Below are 21,100 nucleotides of genomic sequence, written 5' to 3'. Positions count from 1 at the left end.
TAACCTCTGAGCCATCTCTCCAGCCCCCAATTGAAATTTTTAAAAATTGAAAAAAGTCAGGAGTTTCATGAGTTCGAGCTCTCTTTCTTTTCCTTTCTTTCTTACTTTCTTTTTCTTTCTTTCTTTCTTTCTTTCTTTCTTTCTTTCTTTCTTTCTTTCTTTCTTTCTTCCTTCCTTCCTTCCTCTTCCTTCCTTCCTTCCTTCCTTCCTTCCTTCCTTCCTTCCTTCCTTCCTTCCTTCCTTCCTTTCTTTTGTGTGTGCGTATCTGTCCATGTATCCCTCTGCTTGTACAGGCATCTGTGTACCACAGCAGACATGTGGCCATCAGAGGCAGCTCTGGATGTTCGTCCTCTTCCACTGTGTCTGGGACATGGTCTCCTTGTTCACCACTGTGCACACTGGCTCGTTGTCCTGAGAGCTCCTGGGCATTCTCCTGTCTCCACCTCCCATCTCAGTGGGAGCACTGACATTGGAACAGAGGGCCCCACCACTCTGTGCTTCATGCAGCCTCCGGAGATTCTAATTCAGGTCCTCAGGACTCTGTGGCGAGCTCATTGCCTCCCGAACTATCTCCATAACACCTTTACTGGGTAGATTTCTAAAAAAATAAAGGGTGGGGTGGGGTGGGGAGTGGTTTTGTTTCTCCTGCTCTGTTTTTGCAAAATGTAAAAGAAAATAAGAAAATAAAGAAGCATTAATCTAAAAGAGGTCAAAACACGAAAGATTTGGAGAAATTTTAGCTTATCAATATTGAGAGAGAGAGAGAGAGAAAGAGAGAGAGAGAGAGAGAGAGAGAGAGAGAGAGAGAGAGAGAGAGAGAGAGAGAGAGAGAAGAGACTCAGACACACAGAGAGATACATTCTGAGAGCATGAAGGCGTAGCTGAATCAATGTCTGCAGAATAAATCATGGGTGAGGTTTCTGTCAGCTAGAGACTAGGTCATACTTTTCAACTAAAGGACATAGAAAAGGCAAGGTGGGGAACGGAAGCTTCCTGGACCCACTGAGACAGGTGGGAAAGCTATTCTTCAAGCAAGAGAAAGAACGACTCCAAAGAATGCACAGACCCAGCATCAGGGCTATCCCTCCTCAGCGCCTCCGGGGAGATGGCCCTGTCGTTTTCATGAGGAGCCTGAGAGGCGGGTGGGGCACCTCACAACAACCCACAGCGCCAGCATGGTCCGAGAGGACAACAGAGGCTGCCCTTCCGGGCTCTGGAGTGATTCCCCCAAGGGGCTACAGAGGCAGAATGTCAGGTCAAGGAGAGGTAGTCGTGCCCTTTAAGAGTTTGTGGATGTTTTGTTGCTAGGTTTAGGGCTTGTTGAAGCAATGTCACCTCTACATTCAATCCTGTTTCTCCCTCTTGGGAAAGAATGTCGTTCTGTGCCAGTTTCAGGACTGTGTTTTGAAGTCAAAATTGTCTTCCTTCACGGTCAGACAATTTACCTCAGGATCAGTCACACAGAATCTCACATACGATGTAGATTGGGTCAGTCACACAGAGTCTCACATATAATGTAGATTGGGTTAGTCACACAGAGTCTCACATATGATGTAGAAAAGGTCAGTCACACAAAGTCTCACATATAATGTAGATTGGGTTAGTCACACAGAGTCTCACATATAATGTAGATTGGGTCAGTCACACAGAGTCTCACATATGATGTCGAAAAGGTCAGTCACACAGAGTCTCACACATGATGTAGATAAGGTCAGTCACACAGAGTCTCACATATGATGTAGATTGGGTCAGTCACACAGAGTCTCACACATGATGTAGATTGGGTCAGTCACACAGAGTCTCACACATGATGTAGATTGGGTCAGTCACACAGAGTCTCACATATAATGTAGATTGGGTTAGTCACACAGAGTCTCACATATAATGTAGATTGGGTCAGTCACACAGAGTCTCACACATGATGTAGATAGGGTCAGTCACACAGAGTCTCACATATGATGTAGATTGGGTCAGTCACACAGAGTCTCACATATAATGTAGATTGGGTTAGTCACACAGAGTCTCACATATAATGTAGATTGGGTTAGTCACACAGAGTCTCACATATAATGTAGATTGGGTTAGTCACACAGAGTCTCACATATGATGTAGATTGGGTCAGTCACACAGAGTCTCACATATGATGTAGAAAAGGTCAGTCACACAGAGTCTCATACATGATGTAGATAAGGTCAGTCACACAGAGTGTTACATATGATGTGAATAGGGTCAGTCCATGGTAGAGGACTGCATGCCTGAAATCCGTATGCTTATATGCTCCTGGCTCTTTCCCTGAACCTGTTACCTTTGGTCAGGTACCAGACATCTTTGGATTTCACTTTGTCTATGAAAGGGAGATAATAATATCGGTTACCAGCCAGGTTATTTTGAGAAGTAAATTATCCAATATATATAAATGGCTTTGGGGTAAGTATTAAGTAGAAAGACTATTTTAACCTTTTATTATGTATTTAATTTTATATGTATGAGTGTAAGTCTGTGCACCACTTGCATGCCTGGTGCCCCAGGAGGTCAAAAGAAAGGATCCCTGGAGTTACAGACAGTTGTGAGCCACCATGTGGGTGCTAGGAATCAAATCTGTGTCCACTGAAAGAGCAGCAAGTGCTCTAAATCACTGAGCCACCTCTCCAGCTCCTGACCATCATAATTTTAAACCTTAGTAACTGTCACAGAAAGAACAAGAAGAGGTCCCCAACTGTTATCGGCTACTCATTCAGGAATGAGGTTTATTAGTAGAAAAGGCCTCAAGACCGTGACTGAGCCTTGAGGTCGGAGACCACAGAAGACAACAGTACAATGTGCAGGAAATAGTGTAACAGACTTTAAACGAAAGACGGGGCTTCCCTTTCAACCACAGAGGGACTTCATTAAGAAGAGGAGCTTGATGTAGGAATAAAGGGAGGGCCTTCCTGAATAGGGTAATGAGCCAGGGAGAGTCTTGGGGGTGTCTTCAGGGAATCCCCTGGCTTCTGTAACCTTTCAGGGCTGACAGGAAGTTCTGCACCATGTGATAGCCTGTGTAGCCAGAAGAACCAGCAGCCAGGTATTGTGCAGGGAAGGACCACGAATTAGGTGCTGGTGGAGTGGCCGGATGTCGTCAGGCCATGGGATCTGATGTCCTAGAGTAACCAGTGTGCAGAGGGGCAGGACAGTCATGTAATGGCTAGTAGCTAGTTAGAAACATTGTCAATTTAACTTCGTCTGAAGCCACAGTCATTTTCCTCAGGGAATTCTCCATGCCAGGCTGGATGGGTTTCCCCATGCTGTCTAGAGTGGGCCAATCTGAAAAGACACTTTAAGAATGTATTTAAGACCTCAGACTCCCCTGACAGACTGAAGTTTCACAGGGAATAGAAACTCTTGATTTTCCTAAGTTTCCCTCTTCCGTGTGTCCAGCCTTTTAACATTGCAACACACATAGCACTGCCGTCTATGAAACACATGCTGAGGACACTGAACTGGAGCCATAAAAAAGGCCCCCTTCCCCCTGCAAAAAAAAAAAATAAATAAATCTCATAATGTATTAAGTAGGTTTATGAGTTTATGTTGCATTGCCTTCCTAAGCTCCCTCTTGCATCTGGCTGTACACGTGGCCAGCAGGCTGCAGCTTGGATACCCCCGTGTGCTGGAGGCTAAAGAGCAGGAAGGCAAAATGGGAAAGTGGAGAAAATAGACTATTTCATTCAATTAAAAAAAAAATCCCCAGGAATCCAGAACACACGGATTCAGTCTGACATTAAAGCAGATGTACATCTCATGAACATGGAGGCAGGAACAAAATGGCAAGTAGCAGCTAAAGAAAGCCACCCCATTTGCATTTCTATTAATTCAGCCTTAAACATAGCTTGAAGTCATCAAGTCAGTGAGTGACTTCCCAAAGACCATGGTCAGACCGGAAGCCATCTCACTTACCTTGTGCTTTGGTTAGTTCTTAGTTAGCTTGCCTTTTTTTTATATGAAATTCTATTGTTATACAAAGACTCAACTGTAGTCATGTTAAAAGTAAAAATATGTTTCATTGTGTTACACCGCAGTACCATGTGCTAGGTCTTTTGAAATGTCAATGTTTGAAAGAATATACAGTGGATGGGAAACAGACCGCTGTTTTATTTTCAGAATACCAATGTCGTCCGTACACACTGTGTAGAAACCTGTGTTGCCTTGTCATTTACATCTAGCCCTCACTGTTCACAGACTTGGAGAATTTGTCCCACGAAGATGGGCCTGAAGCTAATGAGTCCATTCTGTCCACTCAAGACGAGTCGAGCCCAGAGACAGAGGCCTGGGACACAGAGAATTCTTCTTTGCACACAGAGGCCTCCTTTGCAGACGCTTCTGTGACCACAGGTACTTGACACAGGAAAGTGCCCTGTGTATAATAACTATTCCCTCCAGAAGAATCAGTAGGGACACTATGACACCAGGACCTTATGAAACACAAGGGGACACTGCTACTAGTGAGAGTTTTTGTTAAAATACTATTTTAGAGAAGATTAAATTAAAGCGGTTACTCTTAGGTTTAAATATTTTTAAATGGATATAATGTTACTATTAGGAATATGAACATATTTTCTTCTAATTTCACTTTCTAAGAAATGTGTGGTCATTCTACTATGTCAGCTGACTTTGGTGTGTGCTTATCTTTCATGGTTTCCAAATTATTTTCAAATACACCGATGATGAAGAGCTACAGACAATTAATGACTAAAGAGAGGGAGAATTAATACTCGTTTCTCATGGATGAACCCCCACTGGGTTATCCAATACCAAATGGTCAGCCCTAAAAACATAGATCCAAGCAACATTAAACAGACTCTCAGGCTGTATTTCTATATTTATTCAGTGTGTGTGTGTGTGTGTGTGTAACAAAAATAGTTCTAGAATAAGATGTCATGAATTTCAGAAGGAGGGGGCCAGTTGGAGGGAAGAGGAAGAAATGATGTAATCATAATTTTAGCTTTATGAAAAAAACGAGTACAGTGGAATCCAGGCAGATGAACAATCAGTGATGTTTTTAAGTATTTCCTACCTTTGAAATTTGTGAAATTGTGTATTTGCACAATCTAACTTGTAAAAATAGCTGTGTCTCACAAACTTCCTAAAAATGTTCCAGTTTGCCATTACACCCTAGTCTAAACTAGCTTGCGCTGGCTCTCCTAGTGCACTATTTCTGTTTAAAGACGCAATGAAGCCACACCGCAGCAAATTTGGAATGCATAGGAAGGCACTCTGAAGCCACCCATGTTCCCACACTATGCATTATGGGTAACATTTGGGACGCCTCCGGCCAGTCTTTCTGCATACCTGTGTGCGGGACTGTAATGTCTCCTGTATTCATTTTCGGGTTTCTCGGGGTTTTTACTGACTGAATAATAACAGTAACACCATTTGGACGCAATTAACCAAGTGTTGCCACAGAGCGTCCTCCCAAATTACTACATCACGAACAATGCCTTTAGTCCTCTGCACTGATGTCACGCTTGACTCATTAAAAACATACATAATTGGAATTTCTGGGTCAAATGATTTATCCAGTTTTAGCACATTTGATACTTAGTGTCAGCTCTCACTGTAGGAATATACACTGATTTACATGTTCTCCCCTCAAGGAGTGCCTATTTCCCTCAAGCCCTTTCTGTAGGTGTGCTGACATCATTTCCAGCCTCGGCCAATTAGGCTACAATAAAATTCGATATTTTGATATTTGAATACGGATTTGAATTTTTTTCTGATTTGCACTTTTTTTTTCAAATCCCTCCTCTTTGAGTACATGTCATCTTCTATGTTGAGGCATTTGTATTTTTCTCCTTGTTCATATGAACTACATATACATATATATATATATATATATATATATTATCGGTCTCATCAATAATATCATTTTTATGGCTTGTATGCTTTTTTTTTTTTTTTTTTTTTGGTTTTTTCGAGACAGGGTTTCTCTGTGTAGCTTTGCGCCTTTCCTGGAACTCGCTTTGGAGACCAGGCTGGCCTCGAACTCACAGAGATCCGCCTGGCTCTGCCTCCTGAGTGCTGGGATTAAAGGCGTGCGCCACCACCGCCCGGCCTATCATTTTTATGGCTTGTATGCTTTTTTAACCCTGTTTGTAGTATTTAGTTTTTAAACTTATAATTATTAATGCATATTAATTGTACAAGTTAATGGGATTCATTGTGAAATTTCTATGTGTGTGCACACTGTGTGTTCTTTTCCCTTTCTAGTCCCTAGAAATTCCTTTTTTCGGGGTGACTTGTTTTCCTGTTCAGTTTTCCTGTATAGAAAAGAACCCGCATACTTGTCTTTCCATGTCATTATAACAATGTGTCTTCGGTTTTTGCAATGCGATAGTTCATAGCTGGGAGGCTCTCATGGTCAAATGAACCACTGGTGGAGGGGGTCTGGTCGAAATACAGGGTACGGCTTGAGAGCTCCCTTTTGTCACAAGCTCACAGGCCCCTGCTGCGCGCGGTCCCAGCCACACATGCAGCAGCGAGGTTTTAAGGCCTAGACTAGTGAAGCATTTAGATCTGCAGGCTTTGTCTTCTCCACTGAGTGAGTGCCTAGGCCTTCCGTCAGAAGCCCTGGTTCTACAGGAAAGTCAAATCCAGATGTGGGGACCCCAGGAGTTACCAAACAGTCTCTGTGTGCCACCTGACATAGCTGGGCGTCACAGGCAGCCTTAGAAATCCACATTGGGAAGAGCTGACGACGTCTGAGCTGAGGCTGGGAGATGAGCCTGCGTCTCAAACAGCACTCATCAGCTTGCGGTTGTCCAGCCTGAGTTCCCAAGTGGGCAACATCAAGGCCAGAACTTAACATTTCTCCGTTATTCTTTAATATAAGGATTAATTTTCTTAAGTTTGACATGAACCCTGTTAGAAAATATGGGTCTTACGGATGGAAGGTGTTACGGCCTTAGTGAATGGAAAGGCTGGGTTGTATTTTCCTGTTGGTTTGGTTTTGCTTTTACCTTTTGATAGCCTTACCTCCCTGCCCTTCCTTCACATTGACCCCTCTGCCTCTCTTCCCTTCCTTCACTTCTTCTACTTCAGAAGAACTCACAGACTTCCTCTATGTACCAGACCTCCTATTCAATCTCGTGCACACAGTGAGGAACACAGCGGAATAGATCCCAGCCCTGGAAAAGCTTCTCACTCTGTGATGATGTCAGTCACACAATTCACCCCAGGGCTAAGCCTACAGCAGGTGCAATGGAAGGGCAAGGGCAGAATATTTGCATTTGTGTTAGTAAGACAGCCTGTGGTGGTACAGTAAGCTGGATGGGCATCTCAAACTCCAGCCAGGGTCTTCTCCCCTGAAGGGCCTGCTGGTGCCTACATCTGTGAACAGATCAGTCTTAACCTTCTGGGCCTATCTAATGCAATGGCAAGGGGTGATTTGCTTACGAAGACATGACACCTTGGCTCCAGAGCTTTGCTTTAGACACAGCAGCTGATAAGTGGCTCGGAGTTATTCCTGGTTTCTGCTCATGTTCTTGCTCTTATGAACCGAGAATGACCAACAGACAAACAAAACAAAACAACTTGTGAAGGGCCATTAGCCCAGAGAAGTGACTTGTTGTTTGGTTTTTCATTTTGTGTTGCTGATGATTAGATTTTTTGGCCTCTCTCGTGCTGGGCAAATGCTCTGCCACTGAGCTCTGTGTCCCACTCAGGGAGTTACTTTGATCACAATATTTATTGCGAAATTTAATAGAGGATTTTGCCTATCTAGTCATTCTAAGAAGTAAAAGTTAAAATATATGCAAAAGCATGCCACAGTTTCTGATGTATACTTGCATAAAGGTATGTGCAGCTTATGGATAAAGACATTGACCTTGTGTATTTATTTTGAGTTCTAACATGATGGGTTAAAATGTCCAGTAGTAGCTAAAGTAACATAAAAATTGTTTCTTAAGCTGCACAATTTCTGTAAATGTGGATTTTTTTTTTATGTGCAGACAAAAGATAAGAGAAGTTCGGAATTTTGGATCAGGATGTTTCTTATCTTTCTGAACCAGCTTGCTGGCTTTCTTTCTTTCTTTCTTTCTTTCTTTCTTTCTTTCTTTCTTTCTTTCTTTCTTTCTTTCCTTCTTTCCTTCCTTCCTTCCTTCCTTCCTTCTTTTCAGTTCTGGCTTTCTTTCTTTCTTTCCTTCTTTCTTTCTTTCTTTCCTTCTTTCTTTCTTTCTTTCTTTCTTTCTTTCTTTCTTTCTTTCCTTCCTTCCTTCCTTCCTTCCTTCCTTCCTTCCTTCCTTCCTTCCTTCCTTCTTTTCAGTTCATGGTAGTTTGTTGCATGTAAGTCTATCAACTAAGTAGCTTTTACATGAAGAATCTTTTGGAGTGGCTTTTACACCTCACCAGTCAGGAACAGTGTCTCATACCAGACCAATTTTAATGACATTTATCCTCCCTTATAAGGGTGAAAGACTGGAATTCTCTAGTGGAAAGTTCTAGAAGGTAGTTTCTTTCAGCTTCTCGGCACTTTTGGGGGGTTGGTGAAAACTTCTACTGCAGTTGGCATTTCTAGTTTTCTATTCATTTCCTGTTCAGAGTAGTCTGCTTCCAGCTTAAAATGGATAGCACTGAATGGAATCACGCACACACACGCACACACACACACACACACACACACACACACACACACACACACACACACCTCACATGAAGTAGGGGAGAAGACACATTGAGGAAGACATGAGGATTCAGCAGAAGCATGAGGAAGAGATGGGGAGTAATCGTATTGTGCACCTGTGTGACATTCTCACAACTAAAGAAGCATGTTTAAGAGAGAGGGTCTCCCCCTCCTTGAAATGCAGTTATTAATTAAAATAAACCAGTTTTTTTTTAAGTTGCATTTTTCCTAAATTAACACAGCAGCTGCACTGCATTTTGGAACGGTCAGTGTGGTTGTAATGATGGGTATGGCACTTCTGCTCTCTGAAGCTACCGGCCATTTTAGAGCAAGAAAATATCACAGAATTTTGACGTTTCCTTAGACCATACTTACATGGAAGATTCCAAAGGGACTTAACCCATTCCCTGGATTGTTTTAATTTTGTACACTTACAGAGAAAATAAGGAGTCGTTTCTAAATATGTTACTGCTTTGTCAAAACGAGTGCGTACTTACTTTTTACATAGAGTTTTTTATTATTGTATTTTAGGAAGTAAAGTACTATGGTAAAATAAAAGTATAGTAAATGAGATTTCAAACTAAGAAAACGCTATTGAGTTTGGAAGAAACACTTGTGTAGCACTGAACACTATCCACAAATCCTGAAGCTTCTCTTATGGATCTATTAGAGAGCCTTGTTTGGACCCTAGAAATGCAAGTACCTCAGGATGGTCAGCAGAGGGCGCTTTGACATTTATAAAGAGAAAGGATTTCTCTGTTCCAGTGTGGAAAATTATAATGCAACTAGCGTGCCATGTGTGAATACACAGTGCGCATGACCCAGAACGCATGTGTATATTTTGATTTATATATTCGTTCACGTGAAGATTTTAAAATTCCACCCCAGCTAATGAGCTCACCAACCTGCTTGTTTTCAGACTGTAATACCTTCTTTTTCATTCCCCCATATGTTCAACTCCTTAGGTTTATCCGGTGACATTATGCTTTGGAATATATTGTGGATATATTTTGCATAGATCATGTTCTGTAGGAGGGGTTTAAAAATTGACCTTTATAAAACAGCCTCTTTCTCCCTGGTCCAATCTGTCACAACACTTTTTTGTTGTTGTTGTTATTGTTTTGTTTTTCCTTTTTATAGACAAAAGTCCAATCTTAGGTTTGGTCTATACTTATTTCTGTGAAAGTATCACAAAATTTATCCTTGCACTTAAGGATCAAAATAATGCTCCATATCACTACCCTGTAGAAAATCTAGTGATTTTTAGGTTCTTTAGAAATAAATGCCACAGCATTTGAAGCTAAAGGAAGATCATTACTGTAACACTATATTATTTTTTCAGAATTGGCTCAAATTAAGTGAGCCATCCTTTATATTTCCCAAAATTTAGTTATCATTGACTGCTAAGAACTTGCAGTACTACTGAGGTCATTTAAGGGTAGATAGGAATTTGAAGGGAGACGGAGGGGAAAGGAAGAAATCTGAATATGTTGAAATTGATGCTTATATAGGATCTTATGTTCTTTTCAAATTCAGCATGTTATGTGACTCACAATTGCACAGCATTCCTGGAAGGGCTGTCAGTCAATCACTCACACTGCAAGGACAAGGCCATGGCTATTTCGTCAGAAAGAAAAGTGTGCAGTGCATTTCTAGTGTGTAGTTAGCACAGACTGGGTTTATTTCCATGACAGTTTAAAACTACAAATACAAAATTTTAGCAGTGTTGTAACGAAGTGACGATTTTGTATTTTAGTTTGATTATTAGACCTTGCCTTCTCTATTCTGAGACGTGTGCAAGAACTAAAAGCTAGGAGAGCAGGAAGAAAGTAGTGAGTTGATGAGGTCACGTTGTTGAGGAGCCAAGCACCAAGCTGTTTCATTTCATTTTAGAATTATATGATTTAGATTAAAAAGTGTAAGTTACATGCTCCCAAAGAGACAGTAATCCACAGAAAATCAATACAAAAGAAAGAAAAGCCACAAGATCTAGTTTTAGAGGGTTAGCAGAAGACACGTGGACAGGGGTTACTGATAACATTGCCGACTGAGTGAACATCACCAGTAAAAGGAGTTACCAGAAATTTCAAAGTGTGTCAGAACATGTGATGAGAAGGGATTGCAGAGGACAGCAACAAAAGTTAAGACCTCGAAGACGAAGAGAACTAATGTGTTTGTCTTAAGTAAGTTCTCCAGTTGCTTCTCCCACGGCAAAAACTCCCTTAACATTAACAATTCCTTGTCTGGATATTTATAAAATACCACCACAATATTTGCGTGACCTTTCTGAGAGTGCTCATAAGGAATTGCTCAGGGGTGTCATACTGTCCGCTTGACATTGCCCATGAGGAGAAGATGTCCTTGCAGTCCCTAGTCCTTGCTCCTGTCGAGACTTGTAGTATGATTATCAAGACCATCAGTCATGATTGACTCCACTCTAGAACATTCTGCCATGGGCATCGTTTAGTGACAGTGAAGGAATACGCCCTTCTGGTGGGTGTAAGTCACCCTCCCAACTCTGTATTTTAATAACTTTCTCTCTGTGTGCAGACCCCAGAGCAAAGGGTAACAGGCTGAGACAATACAATTTAAGCCAACATCATTACGCATGATTCAAATTTAATTCGAGCTGAAATACTTCAGCACAAAAAAAATTCTATAAACAGGAGCAGAGGAGCTCCACGGACGGCCATGTGGGCCTGTGGTTCTAAGAGAGATTTTTTTTTTCTCTTTGGGGAACTCATTTCCTAGAAGCTTGGATCCAGGAGAGAATATGCAAGGTGGGTGGAGGTGGCTTCTCTCCATTCTGCGGGAACACATGTTCCCTGGCACACAGAGCGAACTATGACAGACCAAAATGTGAGCGTGTGTGTAGATCCATATACATAGAGCCGAAAATAAAAGTAATCTATTTCCTCTCAAAGAAAAGATTGTTATTTCTAAAGAAAAGAAAATATATATTATTAGTAGTATGAAAGTAAGCACATTTTAGGGGTCCGTGCAGCCTTGAGCGAGTGCCAACATGAGGGCATGCTTCAAGCTTTCGGGATAATGTTTGACATGAGGATTCTGAAACTGTAGGGAAGTAGGCTGATGTTCAAGTACACAGCGAGGTCATAATTAAGACTACCATGGAAGGCGAAATTCAGGAAGGTGCAGACCCTGTCCCCACCAGTTCCCGGAAGAAGAGAATAGGGAGTATTGCTCTTCACCAAGGTACATGGAAGTCCTTTTCGCTGCTGTTTCCTGCTAGAATGTAAATCCACTTTTCATCAAGGAGAAGCTGTGAAGGACTGCGGCGAGGATGTAAAGATAGAATCTGTAGAGTGTAAGTTTCTAAGCTAGGAGAAAGTCTACCTGGAGGGAAAGAAGGAAGCAAAGTTGTGTTTTTCCTAAGGAAGCCCAGCTCCTTGAAGAAAACCCAGTATTGTTCACTGCTTGCTATACCACTACATTCCAGCAGAGGGCAGACGTTACATTAAAATGAATCTAAACTCGCCAACCCCCTTCCCTGTTTTCGCTTTCAATATTTTATTATAAATTTTCTGGTTTCTAAACGATTTTAAAATATTTTTAAAGTATTTAAGATATAGAATACATTAAATACAAAATTTCTTAGATCTTAGTTAATATTTTTGATTATTACCAAAATATTCAAAATGTGTTTCCAAAATTAAGAGATTTTTGCCCCCCACGATTTACAGCCTTCTCTTAGAGATTTACGGTCAATGAAAGTAAAGCTATTGTTTTTCAAAATCTTATTTGTGAAATTTTTACTCTTTAACTTTTTATTTTGAAAATCCATCCTATCTCTTAATTGAACAAGTGTAATTTTCTTTGGTTCAAATAAGTTTGATATAGACAATTATGTTAATAGAAGTGACTGCCATTTTCAAATTTATTTCATAGCTGGCTTTAATAATTCCCTTAGGAAAAAGATGACATGTGTAAAAATTAATTAAGCGCATTATACACTATGAGTCCAATGTCCAATGCAGCTCCACAAGAGTTTGGATTTATTTATCTTCAAAACTCTTTCCCCCGATTTAAAAGGATAGTTCTTACAATAAACTTTAAAACTGTAGAAGATACTATCTATATTTCTAAATAAGAGCAAGCCACCTGAGAGTAGTGTCTGAATTCAGATATGGGAGCCTCGCTGGGCTCCAAGGCACATGTTCTCTTCATGGCAAAGCCCTGCCTCCTCCAGCCCCTCTATTTCCTATGTCTTCTTTAAAAGGATACACACACGACTCCGGATATTAGGACCTTCCAGATTGCCACTTCTTGAAAAGTACAAAGAAAAAAGAGGAGACTCCTGAGAAAGCCAGTGTAGGAAGTCAATGTTTGGTACATAAACTCAAAACAGTGTTTGGTTTGGTTTGTCTTTTCTTTTGCAACACAACACATTGCTTGATATTGCTTTTCCGGAGTGTGTGTGTGTGTGTGTGTGTGTGTGTGTGTGTGTGTGTGTGTGTGTGTGTGTAGATGCACTCATGTTTGAGATTTTTTTTTTTAGTTCAGACAGAAAACCTTCAGGGAAGGCAGTTTCGGTGTTATTGGAGATATACTATTTTCTTTATCATTAAACTTAATTCTTTTAATACCTCTATTGCTACTGAATCAGAACAAATATAAGTGCACAAAGAATTGCTGCTTAGGGAACTATATTTTCATTGTGAGGAGGTGAAGATTTGTCATTTAGAGATCCATTTTAAATGACAAAGCAGTCAGCTCTCTACCCTCCTTGTTACTGTTACAGTGATCTCTAACAGAGTTACTGTAACTCACTTTGTGCCTGTGAAGACAGAAGCGTCCCTTCTCAAGATGTGTGCAAAAGGAGTGTGGACCAGTGACTAGAAAGTTTGTGTCCATCCGTGAGTCAGAAATATTAGCAAAGTGAAAACATCTCTCTAACTTGTTTCTTGGAAGATAAAATGTTTAATTTTTATGGAAAGTTTGATATTACAAGGAAAATAATTTTTTAAAGTGAGTTTCATTTCCTTTAGCACCAAGGATACAGAGCTTTCAAAGCTTCGCACAAATCATTATCCATGTTTGATATTGGTAAAAAAAAAAAGCACTGAGATGCTGAGTGACGTGGAGAAGTCATTTAACCTCTCTGAATATTGGTTTCTCACCTATAAAATTGAGTTGATAATGGGTGTATCTACTGTAGAACATGATGCTATATCATAATTTGAATTATATCTGGGAAAGCTCTGATCTTAGTGTTCTTCTGACACAATGCAGATTTGATTGTGAAATCTACATAACCCAAATATTGAAATCAATCAATCACACTGTATTTTGTAGCAATACTATTATTAGTACATTATTTGTACATGCTGTATAAATCCTCCACCTCAAACTTAGTATACTAGAACAAAACTGGGGGAACTCCTGACTTTACATACACTAAGAGTCAGTTTAAGATTATAGTTTAATTGCTAATGATTAGAAAATGAAGTGGAAAATCAAATATTATTTCCATTTCAACTAAACTCACTGGAAAATTTGTTGGTAACAATATTCAATTTCTAGATTGTATTTACTGGCATTTTTCCAGCCACTTCAGTGCACTCTTCAGCTCTCAATTCTACATTTAAAATAACAAATGGAGAGTATGTCGAAATTCACTTTTTGCCACAGAAATCTTGGCCTATATGTCTAGAACTGGAATTATCTTCGCAATGACATTTTCCCATCTCATTTTACACCTTGCCTTTTCCTTACAAATCATATTCTCTTTTCATCAGTACATCTGCCCAAAACGCTCTCCGACTTGACAGTTCTATCCCACACTCGCCTCTGAGCTTCTAACAAGACGTACCTCTGGGAATTGCAAAGTGCCATATTTAAAATCTCTCTGTGAGAGATACAGGTTTTCCCGTGTGATCATGAGGGATTCCTCGATTCCGAGTTCCAGAGTTAATCTATGACAACTGATAAGCACAGTATTTTCACATTAGTGTATTTATGTTGTGCTAATATACTAAAACAGTATGTATGTCCGTTGAGAGTTTTTGTACAACTTCTTTCTCAGCTTCTGATTTTTTAAGGGCGGTGTCTTACATGTTTGATAGATGGCATGGGCTGAAATTCCATGACATTGTCCAACCTAAATGACTTAATCAAATTGTGGGGAGATGCCTTTACCTGTCAAGAAAATATTCCATAGGGACAAGAGTCCATAACAAAAAGCAAGGGATTACGGGTGCACACAAAGCACGGATGCCTCTCAGATCCCGGACTCTAAGGTGAAGGAGGGTTGCATACTGCATGAATCCACTTACATGACGCTCTGGAAAGGGTAAATCCGTGAGGCCGGAAACCAGATCGGTGATTGCCAGGGGACAGCGGGAAGGCACTGACAAAAAAGACTGAGGGGACCTATAAGGTGACAGAGACATCTTCACTGGAGCAGTGGTTACATGCAGAACTGAAAACACTGGTCAAACTCAGTAACCACAAAAGGGTGATCTTCATAATGAAGCCTATGTTCATCTGGCTCAGGATGGTGAACCACTTAACATAAAGAACATACTGATAACTTGGAGCTGTACATCTTCTCCTCCTCAAGTTGTACTGATAACACAGAATGTGCTTGTTTTATTTCAATGCTATAAAATGTGGCACTGATAGTAGTTTTAAATAACTGATAGGTATCTTAATATGATTTATTAGTGTTCTGAGAGGTTTAAGAAGAAATGAAAATTGCCTAACAAGTTATAAATATGATGAAATAGAAATAATTATAAGAACATTATGAAATGGGATGCCTGCCCTAGTAATGCAAGAATCGTTTGATTCTCATTTCAGTTAAGCTCTTCTGCCAGCAGGTTATTGTATCTGGTATTGCACAGTGGTTATCAAATCAAAAAAGGTAAATGACACTACATCCAATTGACGTAAAAGGTACCTAGGGTCGGACCAACCTGAACAGCAAGTTTCACAAAATCTTTCTGGTTCCAAGTCAGCTTCAAGAGCTCCTGAGCCCTGACATTTCCCAGTTTAATGCTAGTTCTGATCCTTGATGATGAGACTGCATACATCTTTGGAGATAAACAGTAAAAAAGAAGGTTGTCAAAAAAGAGTGACCCTGACCACTGAAAGCAGCACTGGGATCCAGTGAAGGGCAGACACTTGCCGTGCATGCTCTCGGCTGATGGCGGCTTCATATAATTATAGTAAAGAGAAACACTTCCAGACTCTCAGGCTCTAGCAAATGTAATGCCAAACGTCAGTCACATTCTCTTTGGGAAGATTCTTTTAGAGATTTTAAATTCATGTTTATTTAATCTCTGAAATGTTAATTTCATAACTGGTCAGTAGGTCTGTATGCTTCATTAATTTTTTTTCCTTTGCGCATTCCACTGTCTTTATACGCAAAACAAAAACCAAAAAACAGAAAAACCAATGGTTTCCAAAATAATTTTGTTTAAAAGCTGCTATTAAGCTTAGAAATTCTTTCCAAGAGACAAAATTTATGTGTACAGGTAAGATACATAATTCAAACCACAAATGTGCAGGAATTCGCATTCACTTTCCTGTTGGGTGTTACTGTAGGCAGGTAATGCGAATTTGAGTCATTCCCAGCAGCTGCTCATCCAGAGCGGAATGTGTTTAGAGTAGCCTGCGTGAAACTCTTACCTTTTATTCATCCTTGCTTGGGTGTACCTTCCCCACTTGCACTGAACTGTATGTACTGTGTGCTGTAGAGGTGTGCAGCTAAAATACGTTTATTCTCAGAAATATTTTTTCAATATTTTAAAATGTTTTCCTTTGCAGAATCAGACACAAGTTTGGCAGAAGGAAGTGTCAGCTGCTTAGATGAAAGTCTTGGACATAACAGCAACATGGGCAGTGATTCAGGCATCATGGGAAGTGATTCAGGTACTGCCTAACTGTTGTGTAAACCTGAAAAAGTGTGAAATAAGACACCATATAGTGGAATGCACGGGGGCTGTTCATAGCCTCCCTAATGGATTTATGCAATTAAAGCAAATTTTTCCAACAGCGAGTCATGTTGGAACTTTGCCATTTACTTTCTTTAACAGTATAACTTGCTCAAGTCTTACAAGAAAACTCTAATTTTGATCTAGTATGTGCCTTTTTGGTCAGGCATAAGTCACATTTCATAGACTCATGTCTTCTATTCTTTCATGAGATCTATTTCAGTTAATTTAACTGTGCTTAAATTCTTAGTAGAGTTTGGTATATTTACCCCTTCCCAGATTAGGCTTCATTTTAAAATGTACTAAGACAGAAAATTAATACTTCCAACAGATGTAATGTGACTACAGATAATAAATAGGGTGCCTCTTAAAACGAGAGTCTAGAAATCGCACATAGAGCTAAGTTAGTTCTGACTTGGATGTAATCACAGCAGAGCATACATGGTGTTTTGATCACTAAATGAAAGCTTGACTAGGTATGTCCCACACTGCTCTCTGTATTGGCTGCCTCTCCCACCTGCAGGAAGTGAGAATGCCTGCCTCCAGCATCCCCCACTTCTATTGGTACTTCCTCTAATCAGACTTCCTAACTTGTCTGTTTGATTGATCCAAATGATCCCATTCTATCTCTTGAATGTGTGATTACAAAGAGCTAGAGGGTTCACATCTTTCGACTGCAGCCGATGAGTTACTGATGTCTATGATTCACCTTTCTGTGTTTGCCTAAAAGTTTTGGAAAAAATGTATGCATTGCAAAAATTAATAAATAAAACCACTTGGCAATGAGCCAGCTGGGGACCAAAGGAAAACTGACAAATTAAGAAATAAGTTATCTTATTCTTTGTGATTGGATTTCTACTTAGAAAGTACTGTGTGATTCCTATGGTTTTGCACTGTCAGATTTATGGAAATATAAATCAACAACAAGGGAAAAGATTTTTGCGTAAGGATGGTTATCTGCCTTAAAAGCTTTTGAAGTCGAATTACACCGTGCTTCTATTTATGCATGTTTTCCCCCTTCCCAGTGGCACTGCTGCATCCTTTACAAGTTAGTGTGAGGAAAGCTAGCTCACCAAATGTCAGTCATGACTTGGTTGTTAAAGGGGGTCAGTTCGTTTTCTGTTCGGTGCGGTCAGTGTTAAGTTCCCCACACGGATCAAATTTGATTTTCTGTCTTTGTTATGAAAGAGTTAAATTTAATACTTACCACTTCTACTGTAAGTCACCGAAGCTAGAACTCTAAATATACTCTAGCTGATAGTTACGGTCCATATGGGTTGTTTTAAGCTGCTTTGCCCTATCCTAATTTGTATTTGCCTAAGGAAGGGCTTTTCAACAATATTCATTCATTCAATAAATATCTAAAACACATCCTCTATTTGCAGGGCATTTTGCCTACTTAGAGCTGTTAGCAAATGTATTTGCTGATTTTTAGTCTTCAATGTGGCATGAAAGACATGATAAATCTGAGCACAGCCTACTTTTAAAAAGCAAATACATTTTCAAAAGCAAATAACATTTTTTAAAGGCAAGCACATTTTCCAGGGATGCCCTTCAAGGTCTAGATGGATCAGTGTTTAAAAGCAAAGAAGGATTTTGTATAGTGGGCAGTAAAATTCTGAAATGATAACATTTATGAAATATTTGACCCCTGGGTACATCCTAAAGCTGTACAGAAGTCATTTAACAAAAGCTTTTGGTAAATTGGTGAAAGGTTAAATGCATATTGGATAGTTTAATACTGTAAGAGCTGAAATTGTTTTCACTGTCTAGGCTGACATCATAAAGCACCTTAAATCACATATCCTTAATCCCCCTTCAAAAGTAACATAAGGAGAACCAAGGCAATTGTATTATGATCTTCATAGAAGTATCCTACTATAGGAGAAGATGACTGCTAGCACTTTTCAAGTTTAAATAGTCTAAGTAGGTTGCAAGATTTCTCTTTCCCCATTTTTAGGAAGATATATTGCTTCTCAAAGCAGTGACACTCTTTGTCAGTCCATATTGACCTGATATGGAGAATGTACCTCCTGCTATTTTGAGAAGATGTCTATTAATATTTGTCCAATAGGAGTGTTTTTTCCCTGTGGTTACACACTATAGGTAAAAGGATGCTTTGTCGATTTCAAACACATGCAGTGGCAGACCTTTTCTCTCCAAGAATAACTCAGCTGTCAAAATCCATGTGAGAATGAAATTTGCCACATGGTGTAGTTTCAATAGAATATTATTATTTAAACCCTATTTCATTTCATTTTTGACCATTTACATTTTGTAATGTAATTTAAAGACCTTCAACTGGCTTTTATTTTAAAGGGAATATGCAATGTACCTCAAAGCCTGTCACTGTTTTTAATATCATTTTTATTATTGGGTTTAATTGATTGTAACTTGGATTATATGGATTATATAATTAGTTTTAATGGATTATAATTTGGATTCTATTGATTATATAGTTGGGTTATATTGATTACATCAGAGAGAATAAATAAATATAAATAAATAGAATAAATAAACAAACCAAAACCAAACATTTGATTTTTATTTGATACTAGCTTGTGGCTCATTGATTCCAGCCCAGTTTTCTCCTTCTGGTGACAGAGAAGATGAAACTGTTTTCATTGCTTATATGGATACATTTTTCCATCCCTGTGTCAGAAGATGTGATAAGGCAAGAATCAGGGAGAATATTTAGCACTAACCCAACATTTTTCTTTGGATGCTGTTCTAACATTGAATCCAACTCTATTTTTTCCCCCCGAATCCACTCTGTTTTTCTGTTTTAAATCTCTGGGCTGCCCATTGGATCTTCTAGTCCTGAGTCAAAAATAAATAGGATTATCTATTTATCTAGCCTGATATATAAGGTTCGGGCAGTAGAGTTTCCTATATTGAGGTCCTTTGAGAAACAAATTTACCTTGGCAGGATGTAGTATATAATAGGTGCCTACAGAATGAATTAGTGACACGTGACCAGTTCAGTAGCCGTGAAGCCTCATAACTTTGGTTTTGGAGTTAAATCTTTAAAATGATAGTTCGACTCTTCTCATCCTTCTGAGTTATAGTAATACCATAAAATCCCACGATGTTGTATTGGTTACTTTTCTCATTCCTCAACCAAATTGTTAACAAGAAACAACTTAGGGGAAGAAAGAGTTACTCTAGCCTGTGGTTCAGAGGATACAATCCATCATGGTGGAGCAGGGCATGGTGAGCAGTGGAGCTCCTGGCTGTAGAAGATGGAGAGTCAATTGTCTTGCTTATTTCTCTGGCAGCCTAGCAGGAAGTAAGTTGTCCAGGCTACAACTCTCATGGACTCCCCTTGCCTCAGTCCAGTTACTCACTTCCTCCAGCTAGACCCAACTTTTCAAAGCTTCCTCCCAAAGCAGGGCTACCTGCAGCGGAGGAAACAAGGAGACTGTGGGACCACTTCACTCTCAACCTCTAACATATGCACAAGCGACAGAGAGTTCATTCATTTTACTTGGGTTTTGGGTCTCTAGAAAAGAGACCTAGAAAATCCTTGTGCTTTGCTTTTTAAGTTTTGTTACCAAAGGATATAGTAGAAAACATAACAACAAAAAGGACTCTAGAAAAGAGACCTAGAAAATCCTTGTGCTTTGCTTTTTAAGTTTTGTTACCAAAGGATATAGTAGAAAACATAACAACAAAAAGGAGGAAATTACTATTAAAAAGTATATACAATTACTATGAGGAACACGATATTTTATTGTTTTTAAATCTATACCAAAATTTTGATAGAGTAAAATTAACAGAGAATTTATTGATATAAATTTCCGTGTCTTGATTTTGATACTACTTCAATTATCTTTCATTATAAATATTCTAGTGCTTTGGGGGAAAAGTTGGGTAATAAATACTCTTAGTAGAAAAGAAATATGATGATTTTCACTACCTACAAAAGCCACTTGCTGGAAATGAAATATTATTGTTAAATAACCCGAACCTTATAGAAATATAATGGGAAGTGAACTTAAAATGCTGATGATCTGTGTGATTTTTTTGTCATAAAAAACCTGTTAAATGACTCAGCAGATGATCCAACCATAGCTTAAATGTATTACATCTGTCCTCATTCACGCGTAGAAGGCAAATGTCCCGCTTGCTCTGTGGATGATTCTCACTAAGTGGCATTCCGGTGTGAATTTTCCTACCTGTTCAGTTAGTCCTCTCTCAGCAATTTAAAACCCACGTACAGAGGATCAACGGTTTGTGGAAATGGAGTTGTCAGCAAGTTTTTTAAAGTTAATGGGATGGTGTTAGTTTAGTTTTATCGTGATCATTGATAAGGGAGTGAGCGTTCATCTCCTGTGTGGTCAAAGACTGATAAGCACTGTCATTTCATCTTTTCCGACGCTTTAAAGCACAGGTGGACATTTAAGTGGGAAAAATATTTATTTTACTACATTCCATGCTGCAAGCAATGCCTTTTTAGAGCCTTTCCTCTCGGCTAATAAGATGGAAA

At 39.5% G+C, this 21,100-nt stretch overlaps 1 protein-coding gene across 1 annotated transcript in view; it reads left to right on the top strand.

Moving 5' to 3' along the window:
- Ifih1 (interferon induced with helicase C domain 1) overlaps nt 1-21,100 on the top strand; it is a 53,564-nt gene that overhangs the window by 11,158 nt on the left and 21,306 nt on the right. Inside the window, exons 3-4 of the mRNA XM_052725667.1 lie at nt 4,216-4,368; nt 16,445-16,549. Coding sequence (XP_052581627.1) covers nt 4,216-4,368; nt 16,445-16,549 — 258 coding nt within the window. The remainder of the gene's footprint in view (nt 1-4,215; nt 4,369-16,444; nt 16,550-21,100) is intronic.

The sequence above is a fragment of the Peromyscus californicus genome, unplaced genomic scaffold (assembly GCF_007827085.1).
Source record: "Peromyscus californicus insignis strain IS unplaced genomic scaffold, ASM782708v3 Scaffold_7__1_contigs__length_154581171, whole genome shotgun sequence".
NCBI lineage: Eukaryota > Metazoa > Chordata > Mammalia > Rodentia > Cricetidae > Peromyscus > Peromyscus californicus.
This window is presented reverse-complemented; position numbering and strand designations above follow the sequence as displayed.